We start from the raw sequence: 27,512 nt of genomic DNA, 5'->3' as shown, positions 1-27,512 counted from the left end.
TGTGGGGTAGATGACTTTTCATAATCTGTGTGCTTCCTGGGGTGATAAATGCGATAATAGTGAAACAGATTTGTTTCACTTTCTTTCACTGCAACTGCAGTGACTTAAGGCAAAGTTTGCAAAGCAAACTGCCTTTCTCTCTTTAGCATCAATTCGTTCAACTCCAAACCATGTCTAAGCGAGTGAAGTAGATCCACTTCAAGGAATTAAGTCTTCTTCGGCGGGCTCCACAGAAGCACAGGTTGCTGTCATGTCCTCTATTTGGCCGGTGGCATCGCTCATCTTGTGTTATCCAGGTTTTTAGCCATGCATGATGTTGCGATATGTAACGAGTTCCTGTGCTAGTCTTTTACCCACATGAGCACAATGTGCATGCACACGGTCATGGGTTATACTCGACAATCATACATGCCATTTCGCTCACATCTTAATGACCATTCTATCACAAACGATATGATACCGCCCACCCCTACTCTGAATTGAATACAAATGAATAGGCAATGTATAGCCTACATTTTTTTTCTCTCCCACCCAGCCCTAGTAGCCACTATTAAGACACTCCCAAGAGGTTAAGGAGATTCTCCTTTGGTGTTTAGGTGTTGTATGGTTTGTGGGCGTATGCAACCAGTAGTGTTTATTTGCCCCAAATTGCTCTACTTTTTCATTTTGTCATATTTGAGACTTGGATTATTTTTTTTGCATCGGAGGCTGAAGTATTATTATAGTATAGTTTTGTGCCCTTCTGTTAATCATGTCCCTGAGTCGTGGTGCAACAGCATAGCCACAGAGAGAATTCCTTGGCTATAAATGTTATCTGATAGACGAATGTCACCTGTCTTTCAACAGAATAAATTGCAAGGGTTCCTTACTACGAGTGTCATACTCTTCATTGTTTCATGGTAGTTTTTTATTTGTGTCACTGTATTACCACATCAGACCAATATGCAGGCACAGGCATACTCCCAAGGTTTATTGAAAACGTGTCTGACCTTATTTGTAGTGGTGCTGCAGCATTTTCATGCTCAGCCAAGTTGTCCATTAATAATCTTTGCATTCCAATTTGAGAGAACAAGCAGAGTAGCGCTAGCTGTGTCCCCTATTATGGATGGAGTACATGGCTCACAATTTAGAAGGGATCAGTTTTCAGTGGTTTCATTTTGTGTGTTGACTTGTGTATGGGATGCAGGTGACCACAGTTTGTTACTCTATGCATCAGGTGGCAGCAACAGTGTAACTAGAAATTCCAGTGAAGCAGCTCCTGTGAGTAGAGCTTTTCAGACAAAGAATGTTTTGCATATTCTCTCATTATGTTCTTGCTCTCAACTCGAACCATCTAACATTACAGGACACTTAGGAAGTGTCCTCTTTTATCTGTATTTGTAAGAACGCCATCTGCTTTCATTGCAGTTACAGTTTGGTCAGTGTACACTTTGTTGGTATGCTGAATTGAAGAAATTCTCACAGGATTTAGTTTTATTGTGAGGAAGTGAGGAACATCTTGTTCCTCACTGTTTTACTTAAAAAGTTACATTTATGTGAGAGATGTGACATACCATCACTAAAAGTCAGCAATGGATAATTGAGCTCCTTAAATATATTGTGTCACATTCTGAAATTGCTCCAGCTCTTCTCACTCTATCATTGTAGGCCCTCCCTATAGTCCTAGTGTGAGTGTGGTGTCGTCACTAAAGTGCGTTGAAATCATACAGATGGCTAATTTGTTGTAATCCTCAGTCCAAACGAACAGCAAGGGAAGCTTAGTGTGGTACGTGTGGCACGCCTGCAGAAAGAGGCAAAGGGACATTCTTTCTGTTGTGATTGTATTAGCCATCCTGAGGCCGTTGGATTATAGCTGGCTGTTTGTCGCTTGTAGTGCCATTTCAGCAATGTGGGCCCTCGTGTGGGGCCTCGTTTGCAAAGAGTTACATATGCTTGAGCTGCACTTTCTTTTCTCTGTGCCTCCCCTTTCACGTTCCACTGTTTAATGCGCTGGGAGGCTTAACGGTGTGGCTAGTGAGTTCATTTCACCTTTCTCCATTCCTGTGGACAACTACTACTATAAACCACCAATATATATTGGTTTGGTTTTTACAAAACAATAAGGCACGGGAATAATTTGTTCAGATATGCATTTTGTGTAGTCCCATAGATGTTAAGTTTTGCTCTGTTTTTAAATGGGCACAATTGACTATGGTATTCCTTAAAAAGCCAACATATTAGTCAGAGAGAACTCAGAGGAACTTTTCTGTTTTTGCTGTCAATGGGTAGCAAGTCTTGGAGCTCTTCAATTACAGTGTAACTGGGATTAGGTTAATTATAGCCAGCAGAGGAAAGCAGGTTATCTTCACAAAGCAATACCAGGCAAGCACCTGAGCCAGACAAGAGTAGTGTCCCACTGCTAGGGTCCTGAATGGAAGTTTTGCATATGAGTCCTGTGGATTGCATGCCATCATTTAGATTAATATCCTCTGTAACGCTTTGCATTATTAACCATGGTTATATTTTATGTGGTGACACGACGATAGAGAATGACCACTTTTGGTCTCCCATTTTACTTTGGAGAAATGTAGTAATGTTCAGCACGGCAAGCAAGCAGTCACCAATGCTGTTATTGATTGCTAGTGCCGTTGTTGACCAATTTCTGCTGCAAATATATAACAGATGTAAGAGGTTGAGGAACTTTGTTTAGCTAGCAGGGATAATCCCTGTTTGGATCCATGTGATTTTAGGGTCACAAGCTCATCATCCAAAAGGTCTCCACACAGTCTTAGAGGCTCCACACAGTCTTAGAGGCTCAGACTGCATCCTTAGTTTCATTCTGTCAGGAAGGCACATGAAGCTGCAAGTTTATAAAACTTCAGAAGCATCAGTATAGGTCCCTGTCTTGGCTTTTTTTGAAGATGAGGCTCCTTTCATATCATATACATTTTTCATATCTTTGTTAACCACTCAAAAACAGACTCCATTAATGTGTTGCATTGAAGTTCAATTTCATGGTCCAGTCCTTCCTCAAACTGTACCATATTCTAGATAAAGCCTTACTTTGCTCATAAGTGGACTGTAGCGAGAAATTATGCCCAATGACTCATCACTTCTTCATGTTGTCCTTTACTTTGACGCAAACCAACGTTGCAGTTTTGGCTAGACGATGACTGACTATCATAAGAGCCTGTGGACCGCGAGTTTCGATGACACTGTCCTCCAGATCAGTTCCAAATATGAGGTGGAAGGCATTGTCCGTGGCTGCCCGTACAAATTTGATTTTCTTTCCTTTATATCAGAAGAGGATCTCAAGTTTTGTGACTTTGTTTTCCGTGGCCTTTTTTCATGGTGTCACTGGCTTTTTAGGATCAGCTTCCCACTTTTTAAGTTATACTACAACATCAGGAAAAACAAACAACTTGGCATGTGCTACTGCACATTGTGAAATATTCTTTGATCATGTCTTTCTATTGGAATAATGGCTATATTCATTTCTTCCCACAGTACATCTTCGGGGAATTCAGCCCTGATGAGATCAATCAGTTTTTTGTGACTCCACGATGTTATGTTGAGGTAAGGAGCTGGGTTAGAAAATTAAATATAAAATTCTTTGAAATGTGAGAAAACAAGCATGTTAAATATTCTGTGTGTATCATTTTAACATCAATGAATCACCACTACATTCATTTTGAGTCGTTAGTATAGTTATAAACAAACAAGAGAGAAACACTAGCACTAACAACACCACTGGCATGAGATGGAGGCACCCAACTGATCATGGTCTTATTTGTTTACATTTATACCAAGGTATCACTATTAATTTGACAATGATATATTGATGTTTAAAAATGCTACACGTTGCACCTTTAAAGGTCCGTTGCAATGAGTAGAGCTGCAACGATTAATCGATTAATCGATTAGTTGTCAACTATTAAATTAATCGCCAACTATTTTGATAATCGATTAATCGGTTTGAGTAATTTTTTAAGAAAAATAAGTCAAACTTCTCTGATTCCAGCTTCTTAAATGTGAATATTTTCTGGTTTCTTTACTCCTCTATGACAGTAAACTGAATATCTTTGGGTTGTGGACAAAACAAGACATTTGAGGACGTCATCTTGGGCTTTGGGAAACACTGATCCACATTTTTCACCATTTTCTGACATTTTATAGACCAAACAACTAATCGATTAATCGAGAAAATAATCAACAGATTAATTGACAATGAAAATAATCGTTAGTTGCAGCCCTAGCAATGAGATTTACATTTCTCAATTTCATGGTATAATTTAGCAAAGGATCTGTTAATGTAAAGTTATCCAAATCATTATAACTGTCAGCATTGTGGAAATTTGACTAACGCTCTATGAAAAAATCTCTCCCTGGTTGCTAATAGAATCAAATAGATTTAGAATTCCAATCTACTTCCTCATGTAGATAATGTCACCTACACCCAGGTGCCAATGAATGCTCTGATTAGTTGGCAGTATGCATTAGTTAATCAGGTGTCCCACTGACTGTCAGACAATAGCCAGACAGCTACTTGCCAAATGAGCCAAAATCTCCGTGCCTCCATTGTTGCTGGGTGCCGAAGTTCCAACACTGGATATTTGTTCCCCAAAGATAAAATTCAATAGGATCAAAATCAAAGTACTCTACGCTGACAATGCTATTGCATAATGGCAGCCTTAATACAATGTTCTTGCCATGTGATTTGGTCTTTTCAATGTCACCTTATGTTTAGTTGTATAGCTTATCTGTTTTAACAGTTCATAGTCCATTCTCTTGCCTATTCACTATCAGATGTCAAAAATCACTTTCACTATTTCATCACCCTTTTGGGTTTTTAGAGTAGGACTTCTAAATGATGCTTGGTTACCTGCCAAAGTGGCTAATGGAGTCGGCAAACTCACAAACCATGGCCATCAATCATTTGGCTGGTAGCTGATCTTAATTTCCCACCCCTCGGGAGAATAAGTAAATGCATTCTAAATATTGAATAACCATAAATAATATTACTAAAAGTGAATGATGACAAATACGAAATGGCAATCATGGCAAAGAAATGAAACGTGGGGGAAAAAATACACCAATGGGACCTGTAACACAGTAACTTATACACACAAACAAGTCTATAAAATCCTTATTTAAGAAGTGATTTAAAAGAAGATACTATAGCCAGATAGTTGAGTGGTTGAGGCTGCCACCGCACGTGTCACATGTGCCCATGCTGGCCTGAGATTGAATCCCGACAACTTTCTCTACTGTGTCTCCCTACTCTGTCTACTTCTCTGCTTTCCAGTTGTCATAATAAAGAGAAAACTGGAAAATAAAAGAAGATACAGATTTTGCTAGTGTGATCTCCTTGAGAAGATCATTCCAAAGATTAGGTTTTTTTAATGTTCTTTTTTTGGTGATTTCTAATCTTGACTTTCATCTCCTCACAGCTTCCTCCGTTCAATGACAAAGTCTCTTGCATCAGTCAGTCTTCTGGTAAGTCCATTGCACGTACACGCGATTGATAAATTATTTATTTTTGTCAGATGAAAAATTATCAGCATCAAACTACCCTGCTCTCTCTCGGCTGCTGACTAAAGTCATGCTCGTACATGATAGCACAGTTGTTGTTTCTCAAAGCAGATCTTTAAGAGTTAGAGTTAAGTCCAGGCTTACCTTACCTGACATGCCTGGCAGGGAGATGCTTTCCACATTTTTTTTGTTAAATTTGAGATACAGATCCCAATAGTTGGGGACTTTTTTTTCATCATTTGTAAGGATACATCAAGCCTTATCATACGTTAATTTCCAAGCCACCAAATTTTAAAAATGTAATATCGGCCACCTTTCTCTGAGATCGTACCCACTTGCTCATGACACTTTATCCTTACCTTGATTTGTATTGATTATTTAGGAAGTTACTGCACTCCTGCTGTACCTTACATTATGGAGTCTATGGGACTGCAGGTTTGCGGTGAGTTGGGGGGGTCTGACACTCTGTGGCTTGACTAGCTGTTGTACTTTTGCTGTAAAACTCAAACCCAGGTTTCAAAAACTGGTGGCTTTCTAAACCTTGCCCCTATATTCTTTCTCTTGCCTGTTGGTACAATCTGTAGAGCTTTGCATGCTCAGATACTGTTAAGTATCTTATCCTCTCTTGCATATAATGCATTTGCACCACAGCAGGGCTCCGAGTTGAATTGAGAATTTTTGTATGAATTTAACAATCCCTCTTAACTAGACTTACAAGGGCATAGTGATGATTTACTGTGATTTGCTAACATCTGTGTACCTATTTAGCCGTCCATTTTTAAGGTTTTAACTCTGAATGCATTTTACAGTCATGAGTTTCAATTTCGATAACACTAACAGAGGACCTTCTAATCCCAATAGAGGAAGTAATTGTGGTGTGCTGTCTTCTTACCCTCTTAACCATGCCTTGCTGTACCTCAGGGTTTGCAGTTTGGGTGACCAGTCAGCTGTATCATGTTGAAGGGCACTTGGATGATTTTTATCTGATTTGCACTTACTAATGTCTTCCTTTTTGTTCACTTCTCTACTTGATGCCTCTCACTGCATAATAATTTCCTGTTTAAGCTTCCATGCAACACATTGTAACTAAATGTTGGAGTACATTTTGATGTCAGTGCACACTGTTGTTGCTTTACATTGTTGAAGCTGTTCGTGTCCCTTGTTAAACGCTAAGTTATAAAATACTCAGTTTTCGAGGTTTGGTGTGCAGTGCCTTGTAAAAATATTCACACCCTTTTGACTTTTGTTATTTCAAAATGCACTCTGTTCTATCAAAGACGAAACAAAACTGAAGAAATTTATATGAAAGTATAAAATTAAGATAACAGAGAAATTGAGTTTGCGTAAGTATTCAACCCCTTTGATTCATTTGAGATGAATTGCCACACTAGCAAAGATTTGCTCAACATTTTTTTGCTAACGAAGCTTACAGAATTAGAAAAACAATACAGAATTTAAAATCTTTACGAGCGTGTCCTGTCCAATTTCTCTATTGACTTCCAAAGTAAAGTTGGACTGGAAAAACTAATTGAAACTGCAGCTTCTGTATTTGCAATTAGCCCAAACAAAGCAAAGGGGTTGAATACTTATGCGAAAAAATAGATTTATTTAAATATTATACTTTCATGTACATTTCTACAAATTTCATCTCACCTTGATGGAGTAGATTACTTTGCATAGAGCTTAGACAAAATCCTGAATAAATGCATTTTGGAATAACTGAACAGCACAACAAAATGTGCAAAAAATCAAGGGCTCTAAATACTTTTGCAAGTCACTGTATATAGACACACACACAGATAAAAATGCCTGCCCATTACATTGATTTCTTTGTCAGATAGCAATGATGGTTTACAAAATGTCATGCTAATGGCCAGGAAATTTCTATTATTTATGTTATGAATAATGTCTACCAGTGATTTTCAACTGGTTTTACATCAGAATTTGACCTTGTTCACAATGTCTTGATCCATTGTATTAAAAATCAGGACAATAACAAAATTATTATTTTTTTGGAGAAAAGTCAGGACCCTGTAGGCTTGTCAAATCATTGTAAGTCTGACCATGTGATTGCTGGATGTTACTGCTTAAGGAAATGAAAATCTTAATCATATCGTCATATAATTTAAAGTCCTAAATAAGACTACATTGCCCCCTTTGAACTATTCCACTTTTGAATTCATTCGCCATATTCTTGGCATTCACGTAAGGCCAGGAAGAATGTGGTTTAGTCAAGAATAGGCACAACAACAGTAGTTGTTGGCGCCAAAAAAAATCCAGCAGGATTTTTTTTATGGGCATGGCTGACCTTGTCAGAATGCTCCCACGACCCTGTTTGGTTGATGGCTCACTGGTTGAGAAATGTTGATTTATGCTAAACTCAGCAGCACATCTTGTGTAAAACACAACAGTGGTTTTTGTTATATAGGCCCATCATTCACAAGCTATATTTGAGGATATAATCTTTTTGCTTCTAACTGATTGAGATGTTATCTGCAGCAGAAGACTATCAGCGCATTGAGTTTGGTGTGGACGAGGTGATGGATTCCGAGCATGTTGGGGTGAAGGATCCCCTGTACAAGGTGTCCAGCACCCTCAACCCCCAGGCTCCAGAGTTCATCCTGGGCTGCCAGTCAGCCCAGAAGGCCCAGCAAACAGCCCCTCCAGCAGCTGATGTCCCTGATGGAACCCACTTCAACTCACTGGACTGCCCTGACTCGGAGGCCTCAGCCGTGGACAATCACCAGGCCTGCCAGGACATGGACGGTGTCCCCGGCAGCCTAGGACAGCGGGAGAGGAAGAAAAAGAAAAAGCGACCGCCAGGATACTACAACTACCTGGAAGGGTCAGCTGGCAACAACAACAGCAGTAGTGGTGGAGCAGGTGCTGATGGGACGCCTGTGACAGCACTGGTGAATGGACATGCACTCAGTGCCCCACACCACAGTGCTGAGGATGTGGTTGGCAAAGCATTGTCAGGGGCTGAACTTTCCACCCCTGGCCCTGTCTCCATGGCAACATCAACGGCTGCAGTGGCAGCAGCCAAATTTGCCTCCACATCCACTGTCAATCAGAGGACTTGTGTTAGCCCTGATGACTCTTCTTTGGACTTAACAAGTGGAGCTGCCTCTTTATCAGATGGTAACAATGCAACTTCCTCCTCTTCATCCTCCTCTCAAAGCAGTGGGATGACAGAGGGACCCAGGACTGCAGATCAGCAGCCAGATCATTTGGCTCCACAGAGCCCTGAACTTTTGGATAGTGGAGCACACAGCCCCTGCTCCAAATCCCCTCTTCCTCCTTCGGCTGCTGTGGCCAGCCCCCCTGCCACCACTGCTACTGCTACTACTGAACTGGAGGGGAGGGAGGATGGGGACAGTGGGGTGGCCAATGGGCTAGCAGAGCCTGATGCTGCTGTCAGTGCAGACGGACACAAAGAAGACTGTGAGACTGGGGAACAGGCTCAGCAGGTCTCCCCAGACTCTGCTGCCCAGCCGGTGGTGGCAGAGCAGGCGAACTCGCCTGCCCTTCCAGCCGCACCTACTGCCAACCTCCCCAAATCGTGGGCTAGCCTCTTCCACAACTCCAAGCCTCTGCCTGGGGGCCCTCAGGCCTTTGTGGAGGTGAAGAATGTTGTGGAAGTTGTTGCTCCCTCCCCTGCTATGCCAGAGCAGCCTGAGAAAGTTGGGGAGGTCAAAGACAGCCCTGTCCATGTATCAGAGGATCCTATGGCCCCTAAACTCGCAGGTAGTATGTAAAGATGCTCACAATATCATTTTAAAAATAGTTCATCCTACTACTTATTTTTTATTGTCTCACCTTGCACATTTCAAGAAGTGTTTTCCAGGCAAGCAGCCATCAATGAATTTCTGTTAAATTCATTCACCATCCACTTGGTGGCAATCTTGAGACAATTGTACTTTCCTTACTCCCTATACAACCTATGCCAGAGTAAACTTAAAATGTGCAAGGTTAGAAATGAGTAAAAGAGAGGAGGTATGTGACCAAACCACATTTTGAGGTTGATGATGATCGCTGCAGTTTCAATAAACTGCTCATTCTGCTCAATAATGCCCAATAATGGCTTGCCCCAGGGAACGTTTTATGCATGTTGCATTTATTTACAAGATGTCAAATGAACACTAGGTGGTGGTAGCACATACAGAATAGCTGTTAAATATTGAGTCATTTGTCACATCTCTATAACCCACCATAGCTCACTAATGTATTTGTACTGTTCACACCAGTGTCAGTTGGCTGGGGAAAGCCTTGCTAGGCTCACACCTTATGAGCCAAGGGATGTTCCTATAGCAAAGTTAGATCATGGCTGTCAAGGCTCTCTAAAGTTGTAATCAGGACATTGATGGAAGAGGTGGGCACAACAGGTTGTTTCACCATTAGATTAATAAATTATTTCAGGGTTCAGTATCATGACATATGACAGTTCACTCTGCATAAATGAATAATCAGGACTTTACCTTAGCCAGAATTTGAAGAGAAATTTGTCATGCAGATGTATAACTCCATGAAAAAGGAGGAGAAATAACAGAATAGCCTGGATGATTTTCTGGGGACATGATAGCATGACACATATCTTTGGGAAACTGGTGCATTTGCTATATTTACAAAAAGAGCCAGCCTGGAAAAAAAGCTGCCACCCAGAACAACAGAGTCATAGCTTGAACAGTCAGTTAAGTGAAGCCAGATGAATTCAGCCAACTAAGAATTTTCCAAAAGGATTTCTTGAAACATCCCTTTGACCAAGTCGGACAGGAATGCACACCAGGGTGGGAAAATAACTGCAGCCACCAGCCAAATGCTGGTAAATGTTGGTAAATTGGAAAATGGCCAAAGTTGCTGGATTTTTCAATCCATCAGCCACTGTGGCCAGTGGATGAAAAAGTTAGTGTTCTGCCTTGTTGTACACACACACATACACACACACACACCCTGTTCTTTATAGCACCACACAGTGTTGAGTATTAAAACAACTTAACAATTACTCTTATCCTGTTTAGCTTGCACTTTCCACACCAGCAGTCTTTAGATGTTGTAGTTAGACCTCATGTTGTGAAAGACCAGTTGAAGTGGACACACTGGCAGGCACAATTTGGTGTGATTAGAGAAAAAATGTATTTCAATTTATTTGAACTGTTCCACACAGACACAAGCGACAAACAACATACAAATTAGTGGTCGTAATTTGCTGTGATAAAACATGCTCTAAATTTTGGCTGTGCCATTCAAGTTGTCTTGCCTCTAGCAACTCGGACTTTCCATCTCTCCCATCAGCAGTTTGCAGTATTTGACTTTTGTCTGTTCAGATAAACTTGATTATTGTGCATAGTTATGAACAGTTTAAAGGGAGTCCCATGTCTCTGCACATATACTAATAGTTAGACAGTTGCATGTTTTCTCACCAGAGTGCTTTGCACAAAAGTTTAACAGGATGCTACTTATAGTCTAAAATATGTACTTGCAGCACATGGTCTCTTCACATATCGTTTTGCCATGTGAAAACTTTGTAACTCCAGTTTTGGTGATATTCATTTTTTTAATTCAGTTGAAGGATCACATGATCCTTCGTGGGCTGAGAAAATTCTGACCTCTTGGGCTGATGAAACCCTTTCAAAACCCATTGGATAAAGTCAATATGCATTGTCAGCAAGTTAAAAACAAGGCTGTTTTTCTTAGTTTCTGAAACTTTACATTTATAGATATGAGGTTTTCACCTGACAGCGTATTCCACTTTTTAGCACACTTATTAGCCAGAAAGCCATATGGTCATATTAGCTGCCTAACATGGGATCCAAAGCTTGCTTATCCATTGATAAATATCTGATATTCACAATATCTGATCACTAAATGGGCTCAGTGATCAGTCTGCCAGTGATTGGCCTATTCTGCTAATTCATTGGGGTTTTGCAAAGCAAAAATGGAAATCATTTATATGTAAATTCATTCTAAATGCTATGAGATGAATGTGGAATTCTACCACCTCAGTGCCAGATCTCATCTATTTAAATGACAACGGTTATTTTCAATCTAGGTCTTATTTTCTGCCTTCATGACGTTTGATTGTGTTAAAAATTTCATCACGCACTTCACTGTTGAGCTTTACGTTGGTCCACTGCTCTCCAATCCACACTCAGGGCCAAAGCAAGCTCCAACAGGACTGCTGGAACTTAAATAATTACTCTGCACAATGATGAACGGAAAGTTCTACAGTGAAGTGAGTGACAAACTTTTGAACACAATCGTCATGGTGGCAAAAACTAGGAAAATAAAGACCCAGGTCGAAAGTGACCATAGTATCATTTAATCACAAAGCAGTTATGTGAGCCAGTTGAGCCATTTCTGCACTATAACTTCACCAAAGATACCTACTGATGATTTGTATTGGCTAATGTAGATGCATAGTGATTAGTCTTGGCTTACAAAAATCCCAGCTGTAGCCGCCCTACGTACTTTGACAGATTCAATGACATTATCTTTTGAAACCACTGTTGCTTTTTGTTAAGCTGATTTTTATTTCATCACTTGTGTGAAATTATGTCCACGTTACCATGGGAGCTGTGTTTTAAGTGACAGCCTCCCTTCCTAGGCGTGGTACAACATATCCTTGCTTCGATTCAGCCAGTCTCTTGTGCCGTTGTCATTTGAGGCAGGAGTGGAAGAAGGGACATTTTTGTTGTTGCAATGAAGTGCAATTTTCATGTGATACAGGAAGTGTACTACTTTCACCATAGAGTTGATGACTGAAAGTATATGTAGTCACAAATGATACCTTTGACTCGGGTGTCCAATGTTTGTTGTAGTTATATTGGGATACCTTTTAAAGAAGATTGTCTATTTGTTTGAATCCCCAGAACTTATTGAGAATGTGAAGTTGATACATAAACCAGTGTCTTTGCAACCAAGAGGACTGATCAACAAGGGAAACTGGTGCTATATCAACGCTGTATCCTTTTATTCAGCTTCTTGTTCTTGAATTGTTTGTCTGCAATGGCTTATTTTTAACCCTTCAAAACTGTGTTTATACGTTTGCATGTTTAGGTGTTATAATGCAGGTGTTATAATGTAGGTAGCATAAGTCGTTTTTTACATTGGTAAAAGGCACAAGGGATAGTTTAATCAAATTCTGTGTATTGGTAAATGGTATCAAGTCCCATGTAAGCTGATAGGGGCCTTAAAGAAATACTGTCATTGTGAATTTTAGTTGATTGCTTTTCTTTGCCACACACTCGCCAAAGGAGTGAGATGGGGCGGGTGCCAGGATAATTCCTGGAAAGCCAGGAAAATGGTATTCTTCTCTCAATCCAAAGGACATGGCTAGCTGCAGGCATGGTATCATTGAGTCATGTTGCCTCGCTATTTTATGGAAACCATTAAGAGGAAAAATAACCAACTAAAATTCAAAATGTCAAGGTATCTCCTAAAGACATCCTAATTATAATAGTGATGGAAGGCTACTGTGATAGCAAAATTACAAGGGTTTCAATATATTAGTCACTGAAGCACTGGAATCAGATTAAGCATGGCATTGAACTAGAATACAGATAGTTGTTTTTCTTAACCTTTCAACCTGGGCAACTTAAGCGTTCCCTTAAGTTGATCCACAGTTTAAATGGTTAAATTCAAAGATGGCATTATGCCATGCGTAATATTATAGTAGGTCTGCTGTGCCTACTAGAATATTTTCCTACTGACTCTGAGCGCTCAGACCCTGCAGGCCCTGATTGCGTGCCCCCCCATGTATCACCTGATGAAGTCCATTCCTCTGCATAATGAAATGCAGAGGCCATGTACCTCCACACCCATGATAGACAACTTGTAAGTAATGTTTGTGCAAGTTGATATTGAATAAGATATCAAGATGCAGTGCCAAATGCAATTTATTAAAAATGTGTTTTGCCCAGAGACATCACCCTTTTTGCTTGTCTGTCCTTAACAGTGTACGGCTTGTGAATGAGTTCAACAACATGCCTGTGCCATCTAAAGCCAAACAGCAAGGTAAGATGTTAGACTGCTTCCCCAAAGTACTTTGATTTCATTTTCGGCCAGTGTCACTAATGTGGTTCGTCTTCTGTGTCCACAGCTGCTGGTGACAAGATCATGAAAGACATTCGGCCCGGTGTACCTTTTGAACCGACTTACATTTATAGGCTCCTCACTCTAATCAAGTCAAGTCTCTCTGAGAAGGTAGGCTGTGCTGCCTCAGGAATCTCTGCAAACTGAGTAACGGCGTGCTGCACAGGCTTTTCTTATCATCACACTCTTTGAATAGGTGTTCTGGAACGGACAGTCAACGAAGGGAATGTTCTTGTTTTTCAAAATCCCACATTTTGCATAGTCTGGAACAGAATTTGAGAAGACACCTGAAGGGAGTCCATGCATGGCACCTGCTGAGTCAATCCTGATTCATAATTTTTATGAATGAAACTAATTAAACCCCTGTTTCTGATGAGGTCTACACAGTCTCACCTGTAAAATATGCTTCCCTGTCTATGCTTACTCAGGTGTGTGCTTGAGTGTGCATGTGCGTGTGTACGCACATGCTGAGTCAATAGTGTTGTGTTTGAGAGCATGACGGCATGTTTTAATTGGTGCTGATGACCTCGCGCTCTGCTCTCAGGGTCGACAAGAGGATGCGGAGGAGTACCTCGGCTTCACCCTCAACGGTTTGCATGAGGAGATGCTTACTTTGAAAAAACTAATCTCGCCTCAGGAAGAGAGTAAGCATTTTGATGTCCACCACTTCCTTTCAATGTGATATGTCATAGCACAAAGCAGATAATATAATTATGAATATATAACTGAATTCACATTCCTTGGTTTTCCTTGTGTTTGATTTAAGGAACAGTTCGCCCCAAAATGAAAAATTCTGTCATCATCTACTCACTCCCATGTTAGTTGAAACCTCATTTAATTTCCTATGACCATCAAGTGCAGAGCAAGTTGGTGACCGCAGATCTATCTCAGCCTTCTCCCAAACAATTAAAGTGAACAGGGTCTGGTTGTTTAAACCTTCACATTTATCGAAATAACTCGTGCAGCAAATTCCCTGGTGTTTTGTAGCCAAATGATTGCACTGCAAAAAAGCTATATTTACCCTATTAAGTAGCATTATTCTAAGTAGAAGAAACGGTAACTTCTTGTGTGGTATGTCAACCAAAACAAGGAAATGGGCTCATTCTGTTTACAACTGGCGAGCCAACAGAGGTAGTAGAGGGCAGCGTGTGCTAGCACAGTAAGCTCTCTTTTGGCCTAGTTGTTTAGAAATTTTATAGTCATTTTATTCCCTTTTTGGAACTGGAAACAACCAGGTTCATTCACCTCAGTTTGGGAAAAGGCTGAGACAGAACAGCATCGCTAACTCGCTGTGTGTTTGATCTACAAAATTGCATGTGGCGCTGAGTAGATAATGACATAATTTTCATTTTGGGGTGAATTGTTGCTTTAATACAAGCGCACGTCAATTTTCAACTAGTTTTTTTCCATGTTTCAAGACCAATTTGTAGTACTTTTGGTTTGGACCTCTGAAGTGATTTTCTCCTGTGCTTATCAAACAGAAGCTCCCACACCCAATGGCCCAGAGGCCCAGCCAGGTGTGGAGGAAGATGCTGCTGATAAGGAGGAAGAAGGTAGTGAGGATGAGTGGGAGCAAGTTGGCCCCCGAAACAAGACCTCCATCACTCGCCAAGCTGACTTTGTCCGCACACCTATCACTGATATATTTGGTGGGCACATCAGGTAAGCTGACAGATCGTAGTACCAGTTGTACCAATTGTGAGGGGTTTCTCAGAATGAAAGTTAGTTTGATGTCTCCTAAGTATATCCAGAAATCGTCATGGCTTGTTGACACCTGACCTGTTTCTCCTAAAGCCAAAGTGATAGTCAGCCACTGAGTATTTAATTATTTTCATTGGTTGTGTCTTCATTGACCGGTAATACACAAGAGCTGGAAGACAATTGCGTTGTCTTAATCTGCGCCCCCTGGGCTGCCTGCACAGTTTCTGCCTCCAAATTTTCAACCTCTGTTCATGGTGCCATCATAAACGGGCCTACCAGCCGCCTCTAGTCTGCCTCCAACCAGCGCCGCAGCTCTTCAGAATAACAGCCATTGTGGGCCGCTTGTGGTCAGAAGCCTCGACAGCAAGACATGGGGCACACATTCACAAATAAAGAATCACAGAACAACTTCGAAAGTTAAGAACCTGTGAGGGTATAGCTTGCCTAAATAATATACTCTATGAGGTTCTGGTCTGGCATGCTCCCGGTCTGTACTGGTTGCACAGAACCTCGGAGGATTATTTTCTTAGAAACGGTTGCAACCAGAGAGCAATGGAGTACAGGGGTGTACGTTTACAGAGTGTGGTATACTGTACACCCACTGAGATTGGCTATAGTCCATGGACGTTTTCAGCCACTAGTCAAAGTAATTGCTTTGACTTGGGGAATCACTGCAACAATTTAAAAATGATTTTCCCCAATTTGAAGTCATTTAGTGTGACCATTCCACTCTCAGGAGCAGCCAGGATGTTTGGTATTTTTTTCCTTTCAAACCTTCTTGATCAAATGTTGCAATCAAGACATGCTTGGAATAATTAATAAAGGCCTTGTCAACTTGTGATTCCAGTGTCAAACTTTGCTTAAATCTTGAAAGACTAAAGGATCATTTATATTCTCACACTGAGTATAATTTAAAGGGGAATGCCATCAGTTACTTCATAGATGGGGAATGGTAGAGTTTGATATTGTAGATCCACAGAATGTTTCAGTTTTCAGATTCAGTTGAGCTTTATTTTATACCATTTGAGTTCTGTACAAGAAAATGTATCCTAACTTTAGAAAACCCCCCAGGGTGCAAAAGGGTCATCTTTGGTTTGCCATTAGTCAGTGCCAAAGAGTTTAATACCATCTTCAGATCAACCAAAAGGTCTATCACAGACGACCAAAGCAGAGTTGGTGTGCTCTGACAGAAATAAATAACAAAAAACTCTCACACAACCCCCAGATAGACACTAGCCAATGGCAGGGCGAATACCTGTAATAGGGAAGCAAGGTAGGCAATGGTCAAGAGGAATTTTTTTAGTAATTGACAGTTTGACGTTTTACGATCGCTGTCCTATCTGACAACACTGACCTCTATAGGGCTCTGTTATTGCATAATGCATTAGATTGTATTTTATCAGGCCAATATGTGCATGCACTGAATCAGAAATTGATTTACAGATGCTGAAACAAAGCAGGCTACTGGACATGGATACTTACACAGCTGTCTCAGTTAGTCAGTCCCGCTGCAGGCACCCTGTGCGGCTGTGTGAACACCATTACCGTTCAACTTAAGCATTAGTTCTCTTTGGATGTAACTTTTCCCGATCCAGTTGGGACAACACCTAAAACAACCCCCACCAAATATAAGCTTTTAACACCGAATATTCCCCTGCTTTCAAAAAAGTTATTCCTTTGATGTTTGTTAATGTTACCTCAATCGCAAGATCAATGTTCTCTTTACCATTTGCTGCCATTTCCTTCATTGTAGTACATCTTTGTATGTTGTTATCACATCATCAGGTTTTGTCCCACCAACACAATCTGACCCAGGTTGTCCGAACTCTCGCCTTAGAGGACGGCAGCTGAATCACCTAACTCAATTTGAAAATGTGGAAATGGCTGACGGCAGTTTAGGGGGGCATGAACAAGACAATATGACCACTTGCGCTCACCTTGGATTAAATTCCTTATTGATTTTACCTATTAAATTTACTTCAGTCATGGCAAAGGCAAATGCAGCTGATGAGGAGACAGATTAGAGAAGCATTGTAAACATTGAAACACTTAGGCCAAGGTTTGAAGGGGTGAATAAGGGGTGCAACTCAATAATAAAGTGGTCCTAATATTTTGTACACTGGGTGTATTCTGAATCCCCTTTAAGGGTCAACATGAAACACCATAAATCTTCCTTGGTATGAAATCACAGAGAATCACAAGGTATGGTCCTTATGTCTAACCAGTATTTCTGTTATGTTTCCTTGTCAGATCGGTGGTATACCAACAAAACTCTAAGGAGTCGGCCACCCTGCAGCCCTTCTTCACCCTGCAGCTGGACATCCAATCCGAGAAGATCCGCACTGTCCAGGAGGCTCTGGAAACCTTGGTGGCACGGGAATCAGTCCAGGGCTACACTTCTAAAACCAAGCAAGAGGTATGACTAAAGTGAACTTTGAAGCTACATTTGAGTTAAGCGTTACATCTGTTCTACCGCTGTACAATGGGCATCGTTTTACTAATGGACCTATCTTTCTTGTCTACAGTTGTTGCTTTTTGTTGTTTCAGAGAGAGCAAAGTTTGGGTCTCTGGCACTTTTAAAAGCCCACAAAGTGATTTATGATCACTGATCAAAGCGCTCAACATGCTCTTGCATTTCTGATAAATGGTGTGCTCATCCTGTTCTGTTCTTGTTCTGTTCTCTCTGCTGTTTAGTTTCGTTTCATTTTCATGGGGTTTTAGGTTTAGTCTAGGGTTAGAAATGAACTTTTGTGGTCCTTTGATTTCTTCTAAGTATTTCCAGGGCAATGTTCAGATTCAGGTCTTTATTGTCCCACAGGGGGAAATTTACGTCTTTATTTTATCACAGTGTGTTCTCTCTCTGCACATCTTTCTGTCTCTCTCTTCCTCCTTTTCTCCCCTCTAGATCGAGATCAGTCGGAGGGTGACTCTGGAAGAGCTGCCTCCTGTGCTGGTGCTCCATCTCAAGAGGTTTGTTTTTGAAAAGACTGGAGGCTGCCAGAAATTGATCAAGAACATTGATTACCCCGTGGACCTGGAAATCAGCAAAGGTATGGACCCCCACCTTGCTAAAGACACCAGTCCTGTTAAGTGTCCTACTTCTCTTCTCTACTCTTGTTGCACACATATCATTGTTATAACTCACTCATCTGACATCAAGTTTATGAACCACATTGTTTACATTTAGAAAGTTGGTAATTCAGTCACAACACCACAGTAGAGAGATGATTTCAGATCTCTGTTCTAACAGTAACTTGCTAGCTCTCCGTCTTGCCTCACACCTCATACGTCCTGCTCCACTCTCCTGCTCCTGTGTAACCAGCAGCATACAGACAAATGGAGAGAGAGAACTCTTGTCATCTTTGACGTCTACCTCCCTCTGCAACTAAACCTCACAAGTTTTTTTTTTTAATTTCCTTCGCCAAGTTGATAATAGGCCTGTAACATCCATCCATCCAGTTTCACTTTAGGGCTGCAACTAAAGATTTTTTAAGTTATTGGTTATTTTGTTGACTGTTGAATTGATAAATAATGGATCTGAATGACTTGCAATAAAATAACCTTTGCAATTGAGCATTTCATATTTTGTCAGCATGAATTTTAATAGTGGAATACGCCATTATAACCAAACTATATTTCAGCATATTGCCTGATCTTGGCCCACATAAGGTACTGCATTATGGCTGTCAGAAGCTATATACATTTCAGTGTACAGGCACTGTAGCATTCATGCGATGGACAAAGAGCTGATTTCTAGGGCAGACTGGGAAATGCATGACATCCGTTTTCAATGTTGTATCAGCAATTTGGATAGTAATAAAGCAAGTAATAAAGTAATAGAGCAAGCCAGTTAGCTGTCTGACTACTGGGCTAACCTAGCTTGGATAATACTTGCCATGCTACTGTGCCATCATGTGCTTCAAATAACGCTACTGGGATTTTTTTTCTGTTTGTAATGGGCTGCTGCAGCTTTGCACAGGGAACAAAGCATCCCATTATTGGGTTTTTGTTGGCAGTATTCCCATACTTTGGACACTCTGGGTCAGAGTCTTTTGTAATTCTCCTGTGTATACTTGGTGTCAGGGCTTGCGGCAGCCATGTTAAAACAACTATTATTCTAAATTCAATGTAGTCAATGACGTCAGCTAATCGTTGCAGCCCTATTTCATTTGGGAACCATGTACACAATGCTCCTCTTCCCATCGTAACAACTCTAGTATGGGATAAATTTCATGAGTAAGCACGAGGATGAGCAATTTTCTCCAGCTTATTCATCTTAAAAAACAGGCTAACAACGTGCTTCACCACATTCTACATTTAACTGTAATGTGAGTGATACTCTACAACTCTTTAGTGTCATCAGTGGATTTGCCTAATTTTGATTTCCTTTCAGATCTCTTGTCCTCTGGAGTGCGGAGCAAAGTCGTGAAAGGCCAAAGAACTTACAGGCTCTTTGCAGGTGTGATAATATTTTACAGCAATAAGTGTGTTGGAACTGATTGGGGGTTTTTTGTGCTTCTTGTTTTCAACATATTGTCGCTGTGACAGATATTAATTCATCATGATCTGAATATTTCACCCACCCAAATAATGATGCTGCCAAGAGCAGTTTAGAACGGCTGTCCTATCCGTATTGAAACTGAATACATCTGGTCTGAAGCAGTTCTTCATTTGACATCAGGAAGTACTTCGAGAACACAATAAATATGAGAAAAGCTTTTTTGGAATACCCCACTATTTTTGTCAGTTTTCCAAGAAATACTTAATCCCGTGGGGGGGAAAGCCAATTGCAGTTAATCAGCCTCTATATTTCCTCTTTTATTTTTTTTAATACATACAATTTACAGATGAGCATCACCGGGAGCATGAGGACAGCAGTTGAAGAATGTGTGCTAACTAAAGCAAAATTTGCCAAAATGAGTACTAATCATGATTGACTATAATTGAATCGCTAGAGTTACTAATGGATATCACTTCTATCCCTCATCCCTACTAAGATTTACACACAGAATGAGGGATTCAACTATAATTCACTTGTTAAAACTTCCATGTGGAGAAGACAAAACAAGTATTTCAAGAGAGGCAGCTCCTGTGAGCAGCAGAATGGAACATTATTAAACATAATAGAGTGTAATCGGCACTCACATCCACCAATTACCAGTGTTTAAGTGCTAATCGGCCTTAATAAATCTGCAAAACTGATAAACTGTGCAACCTGAGGTGAAGCAGGGTGGCATAGTCAGTAGTAGTGTGACTGTCATTCAACTAGAAGGCCCAGGTCCAAGCCCCCGTCACAGCAAGCATCCGCCCTGATCAAGTGTCCTTAAAGTCCCCAAGAAATGAACTCCCATTACTTATACTTCCTGGAAAACAGTATCGTTCATGGTGACCTCATGCTGCACTAGTAGGCGTAAATATAATTTTCCATCAGATTTTTGAGCAAAAACGCCCCTCCGCACCCCACCCATCAATTAATATTGCCTTTCTCTCCCTGGCTCATATTCCATTGGTTTAGACTTTTGAATGCTCCCTCACATTGTTTTAGCATTGTGGGGCACTAGACTGTTAGTACTACCTGGAGTAAAAAGCTGCCGACACGTGTATTAGGAATGCCCAACTTTGAAGTCATGGGTGAGTCAGGTAAAAAAAACAAAAAACCTCCTAATCTTTATTTTGTCACTCCACCAGTTGTCTATCACCATGGGAACAGCGCGACAGGCGGTCATTACACCACGGATGTCTTCCACATCGGTCTAAACGGCTGGCTGCGCATCGACGACCAGACAGTGAGGGTCATCAACCAGTACCAGGTGGTTAAGCAGACTGCAGAGCGCACCGCCTACCTGCTGTACTACCGCCGCGTCGACCTGCTGTAGACACCACACACGCACACACACACACACACACACACACACACACGCATACACACACAAACCGACGTACACACAAGCATACATGAATATATTCACATTCATACACAGACACGAAGACATACATGCTCAAAATGCACTCATTGACAATACAGTCGCAGATATACATTTACACGTGACAGACACACACACCAAACTAATGAACAGGAACACTGCCCAACTTCTTCTCTTGCAAGATTTTCCTCTCCCTCCCCCTTGTCCCCGCTTTCCAGAGAACCAGCTTTTCCAACACCTTTTTCCTTGTATCTTTTTTTGGAAGAACAGAAACAAGCTGCGTTCACAAAGAATTCCCTGTGACTGCTTTCTCTTCTCTGTGCACCACTGCTGTTTTTTGTTTTGTTTTGTTTTTCTTTTTGTTTTTAATGCTGCAAGGAAGGACTGTTGAATAGACAGGGGTGGGGGTGGGGTTACAGGTCGGGACCTGAGACTCACTTCTGACTGAGCCCACAGCTTGGCTCAGATAGGGAACAGTGGATTCACACGCAGGAAGAACTATCTACCACATCAGGCTGCAGTTGGACTGCTGGGGTAATTTCTCTCTTGTTTTGATTACCTTTTTTTTAGGAAATGGCATAGAAATATCAGTGTTTTGCCTTTTAGTAAGGAGAACTGTTGGCCTAATGAATTTGCAGCAGTGAAAAAGCCTGTTTTGAATTTGCCCTCGTGCATTGAAAAGGCCCAGCACCAGCAAACTACACAGCATTATCATGAGTCTCTGCTCCCAAGGCGAGATTCTCTTCTCTGCCGCCACCTCCTCCTCCTCCTCCTCCATTTCCTCACTTTTGTGATGCTTTTAAATCTAGGTAATACTTGAGCCATCAAAAAAGAGGAAAAAAGACAGGAGGTGCTACATTGTATTGGAACTTAACAGCCTCCTTGTTTGAGAGAACCTTGTATGGTATCTGGGTTTAGAATTAGAACGACTATCTAAAAATATTAATGCGCTTTAGAATTTAAGTGATAACAAAAATAAGCTTCTGTGCACAAAGTATAACTGATTGATGATTAAAAGACATGGACATGCAAATGCATATTTTTGCAAATATTTAGACTAAAATGAAAAAAAAAAAAAATCTAGGTGACTGACAACTTGTTTGGGTCCCGGAGGGCTGTGCTGGTTTTCAAGCTTTGAGTTCTTGCACTGGAGAGATGGCAACCAATCAAGACAGATTCCATTGCAAAAACCTGCCCTTGTTTACTTTGTACATTTCCTTCTCACCCCATTCTTCATTTGTCCTTTTTTTCTGTACTGGTCTAAAGGTTCCACCTGTGTATAGGTGGCTTATCAATGTAGTTTTGAGCCACATCACCCCTTTACCCCCAACTCAGCAGAAAGCGGGGGCTGCCTTAGGTTCAATATGTGATGTTTCTCCACTCAGTGTACGAGTCTAACCCTAATCGGGCGGCAACTGTAAGTCTAATGTCTGTAAAGTGTTAGGGGAATGTACCTGACCTCTGTATTTACTCTTTTGTGGCTCAGAAGTTCCTCCCAGACGAGGGAAACTGACTGTTGAGGGGAAGTGGGACGACACCTGTGCTAAGCTCTAAACAAGGCCCCCGATATGCGCACAAAAGGAAATCGTGTTTGCTTTTGTTCAAGACATTGATTTTGCATCATTCATTGATTGTGATGATTTTTGTTTGAGTTATTAAAAGATGTTAGTTTTTTTTTTGTCATTGATCATTTGTTGGATGTCCCCATGCTCTCTCCCTTCAGAAATATACTTGCATTTGAATTGGTGTTTGAAAGAAATTACCCAGGCTAAAGCACAACAATGAATAAAATTGAACAAGTTCTTTGCTTGATATTTATTTCCTTTTTGTCATTTTCCCGTTTCATAATTGTTTGATTCTTGCTAAAGAGCCATTTCATTCCAACCAGTGTCGGAATCTATCAGTATTAACACTTTACAGAAAGTAATTGGCTAAAAGAGTAGTTCATCATGACTTAGGCTTGTATGCTTGGTCGTTTTTTTCCATCTTAAAAGTGGATCGTTTTCCAAAGAAAATCATTCTCTGCCGTCTCATCCAAACTGTGTTGCTCTTTTCGGACTTTCCCCTTCTCACACATACTTAGCCATCAATTAAAACGAGGTACACAGCTGGGAATAGGGCCCTCTCGAAGGTGGTTGTCCACTTTTCTGCTTCTGACCACAGACATGGTGCAGTGGGAAATAATTTCCCCCATATTTCAATAGCAGCATGTATTTAAGAAACAGGTGGAAGACCTTAATTTAACCCATCGCTTACTTTATTATGTTTTTACGGACGGTAGAGTGATTAAGTTCAGTCCTATAAGAACTAAATTTAATTTTCTCAAATTGATTTTTTTTTTCCATGGATTGTTTTTACCTCCCATCTGACGTGACATTCTTTATTTGGTGCAGATCTAGTTTTCTCAATATAGTTTCTTCTTGTGGGCTTGTAAAGTTATAAACCTTTCCCAGGTAAACCAAAGGACAACGTCATATTGGCCCTGCTGCCTTTCCTGCAATTAATATCCAAACTTTATTTTGCCCTTGACATCCAAGGTTTTGTTGCCATGCCTCATCACACAGTCCACACTACTCATTCCATACAGGGAACTGAGATGTTCTGTTTAGATGATTGATACTCCTTATAACTTAAATGTTAGTTCAATTGTGCTACTGGCTTTGTAGTCATTTCTACACTCATTGTGACATTGTTGGTTTATTTTACTTTCCCTTTGAAGAATGTTTGGAAGTTGGGACTTTTGACATGGACACCTTAAGCAGTCTGGCTTTCTGTTGTGCACATTTTTATCTCAGTCTTTTCTTATGACTGGTCAGGAAATGTGCTGGTGAAATGCTTCAATAATGTCTTTCTTTTCAGTATGTGCTCCTAACACTATTGTCTGCTGGGACTTGTTGGGATATTGACCTGAAAACAAAATCTATACTGTCTTTTAATTTTAAGCCTCCAGCATTCTATTTTGTTTATTGTTCAAATAAAGGATTGTGCAAAAAGCAGTTTGCTAATGAAGTGTAGTCAGAAGACTACTTGGCTTTCTTATAATCCTCAAAACATCTGCAGTCTCTACACCTTGGACTGGCCTACAGAACAATGTGCACAATAAACCAAAACAAAAAACTGATATGCAGAGTCTTGTTCTCCCCCACATTGCTCATTTGTTTCTCTTGTCCTGTCAGTATACAGTATGAATAGTATTTGCAGTATGTTGTATCTCTCCCTCCTGTGGTCTAGCTGGCTGTCTTTAGGGGCAATGGGCGAGCTTGCCTCTGTTTAGTTTATGGGAAGCAGGCCCATCATTGAAAAAATCTGCCAAGTAAGGGTTTTTCTCCCCTTTGGTATTCCTTACTAAACTATAGTTTGGCCATCCGCTGAGATGCAGAGTGTGGTTTTGCTCTCAAACTTAAACATATCATCAAGTGTAGTATTTTCCTTGTTAATGTCACGACGCAACTAAAAGATCACCTTTTTATAGGCCCACAGCATGGAGGGCAAATTACAGCCCTGGACACCCACTGATAGACCACCTATACTCAGAAGTATCTCTTTCAGCCACTCTGAGGAATGATGGACTGTAATGGTTGCTTTTGCCTTTTTAAGACTCTTGAGTGGTTGGGTCTAACTACGCAGGACATATTTCTCAACACAAGCCAGTAATTTCTAATGGACACATTATTGTGGTGTTCACCCAGGCATAGAACAAAGAATTCCTACAGATTGGGGATGACTGTACATGTTATCGTGCCTTTATACGAGCCTGTTATTGTGCCGTTTTAGGTGATTAAAGCACCAGTGATCAAAAGAATTGTTCACAAGGAAGATCATCCTAAGATTGAGTGCTGCTTTGGAGCCACAAAGTCATCACACATGTATGTACGCAGCAGACAGGAGAACAATGGTGCCTTGTCGCACTTGTATGGTTATCTGCTCCCCTATCAACTCATCCTCTTCCAAGTGTATTCCTCAGCCTATCCGCTTTCATGACTTGTACATTAGAAGGCAGGAGACATCCGTTTTCACCCTGTAGTAACCTGTTCAAGGGTACCGAGTCACTGAAACAGAGAGGAAGGCACATGGTCTCCCTTAAAAACGTTATATTATGTTGAATCGCAGTTACTTCTCCCACGATTGTTGGCTCAAGAGTATCTCGGCCAAACAACTGGCCTTGAAGCTGGAATGCCAGGCATGCGCTCATGCTATACTGGCCTCTCTATAATGCACCTTCTCCCTACTCACTTCCTCAGCTTGTATGCCTAACACTCAACTAATCTGTCCTTCCATAAACTCTCGATACTCACAGAAGTGAATGTGTGCATTTGCCTGTTCCATTACAATCCACCCATTGATTTGTTTTATAATCGGCCGAGTACACCATATGGTCTTTTCACTCCATCTCCTCTTTCTCCCTCTGCCTCTCATTTCCTCCCAAGAAGCTTCATCAATTTTGTGCCTCTTGTTTAGGGGTTCAACAGCACTCCACAGTTACTAAGGGAAGTAAACATTATGGCAACCAGAGTTTCAAGGACCTCCATCGCCCCTGTCCAAATAAACAGTGCTGTATGGGGAACAGTCCTGGAGTGAGTGTGTGTGTGTGTGTCTGCGTGTGCAGGGGGGATGTGTATTGAATGGTGGGCACATGCAACTCTCAGCCTGTGTCATGGTTGTGTCTTCGGACTTGAACTTTACAAAAAGAGCACCACCAGGGTCCCACCATCATCATTACATAATGACAAAAAGTGAAAACGGATGGTCAAGTTGTGTAATGCTTCTTCTCTTGTCTTAACCTTCAACAGAGACTAATTGCAGAATTGTGAGTCTTAAATTTCCATCAGTTCTGGTCTGAATTATGTCTGCAAGGTTGGTGGAGATGAGTAGATGAATTCTGCTTCAGAGAAGAACGCCCTCTACTGGACATAGAATGTAATGATCAAGTACAGTCAGCCTGAATGTACTGGAAAATCTTCAGTTGACTTTAATGATTGTTTTTAACCTTTGTCACACTGTTGAAAGGACTGCTTTAGGACCAAGAAGTGCAGACAGTTGGTTTCACTTTGGTTTACCTTTATTTTTAAAAATTATAACCCTGAAAATCCACTTAAGCCCACCATTCTGGCATCTTAGGAAACAAAGTCTCATTTGTATTGTGATCTCAGAATATACACACATAGAAGCATACATACAAACAAGGGCTGGACAAAATAACAGAAACCCCACATGAAAAGGGGCTTTTAACTTTGCGGTAAGTACATCAGTTATAGAGGCAGCTACACAGATGAGTCATGAAAGCCAAATAGCAGCGACGGCTTAAAAAGGTCCGTCAATCACCACTTTTGTGCATGAGTTTTCCAAACATGTTGCAAAAAAACAGAGTTCCAAACAGGTCAAAAGTCTGTGCCCACATAGTGCATCAGTCACAAAAACTGTTAAATTATTTAATGTGACAAGGGGAACAATTTTGAGCATGCATGAGCAAAGAGGAACGCTGGTCGCTGGTTGCTCAGCAACAGTAATAGATGGAAACCTAACAGTATAGTTGACAAAAATCACACTACAGCCTCAAAAATGACCACAGAATTAAATCAACACCTCTGTGACAGTCTCTACAAAAACTCTACATCACAAGCATCACAAAGCTATTATGTATGGTTGGGCTGCCGTTTGGAAACCACTTGTATCCAAGGCCACTGCACAAAGACATGACCTTGTGTAAGGAGCACAAAACAGTAATAAATAATGTTCTGAGGAGTCATCTTTCACCCTTTTTCCTACATCCAGATGAGTTTATGTAGAGAAAGCCAAATGATGCCTTCAACCCACAACATCTGCTGCCAACTGTTAAACATGGCGGTGGATCTGTAATGGTGAGGGCAGCCATCTCATAAATCATTAGGATCCAATGATTGTTCTGCATAATCTGCAAGGAATATGAGGCTATTTTACAGGACCAGGAGCACCCGCTGGTACAGGCTCTGCTCACTCATGATGTTCATAAATTCCAAGATACAAAATGCCTCCATACCCACTGCTAAACACATTCAAGAGTGGCTTAATGAACACTTGGATCAATTCAAATTCCTTCCATGGCCTCCCCTAACACCAGATCTAAACATCATTTAACCTTTAAGGGAAATTCTGGAGTGAGAAGTAGATTCCTATTTCCTTCATCCCACAAAGAAATAGAGGCTTTTCTTCTTGAGGAATGCTCTAATATCCCACTACACACAATTCATGAGTTGTATGACAGTATGAGAACTGAAGCTGTTCTCAAGGCAAAGGCTGGCCCTACTT

At 40.9% G+C, this 27,512-nt stretch overlaps 1 protein-coding gene across 1 annotated transcript; it reads left to right on the top strand.

Moving 5' to 3' along the window:
* The first annotated feature begins 3,148 nt into the window (after positions 1–3,148).
* Positions 3,149–23,029, top strand: usp10 (ubiquitin specific peptidase 10). The gene is made up of 15 exons (XM_071531207.1): positions 3,149–3,235; positions 3,487–3,555; positions 5,430–5,475; positions 5,894–5,953; positions 8,011–9,258; positions 12,381–12,472; positions 13,235–13,344; positions 13,466–13,524; positions 13,610–13,713; positions 14,147–14,246; positions 15,084–15,264; positions 17,554–17,719; positions 18,209–18,353; positions 19,697–19,762; positions 20,992–23,029. Exons 1-15 carry the CDS (start codon positions 3,149–3,151, stop codon positions 21,177–21,179), a joined length of 2,721 nt encoding a protein of 906 aa, XP_071387308.1. The 3' UTR covers positions 21,180–23,029.
* The last annotated feature ends 4,483 nt before the right edge of the window (positions 23,030–27,512 follow it).

This window comes from Centroberyx affinis, unplaced genomic scaffold (assembly GCF_046629955.1).
Source record: "Centroberyx affinis isolate AG114_WGS23_722 - 3 ecotype Tasmania unplaced genomic scaffold, CSIRO-AGI_Caff_v1 ptg002057l_1, whole genome shotgun sequence".
Taxonomy (NCBI): Eukaryota; Metazoa; Chordata; class Actinopteri; order Beryciformes; family Berycidae; genus Centroberyx; species Centroberyx affinis.
The sequence above is the reverse complement of the archived record's forward strand: the minus strand, read 5'-3'. Positions and strand labels throughout refer to the sequence as shown.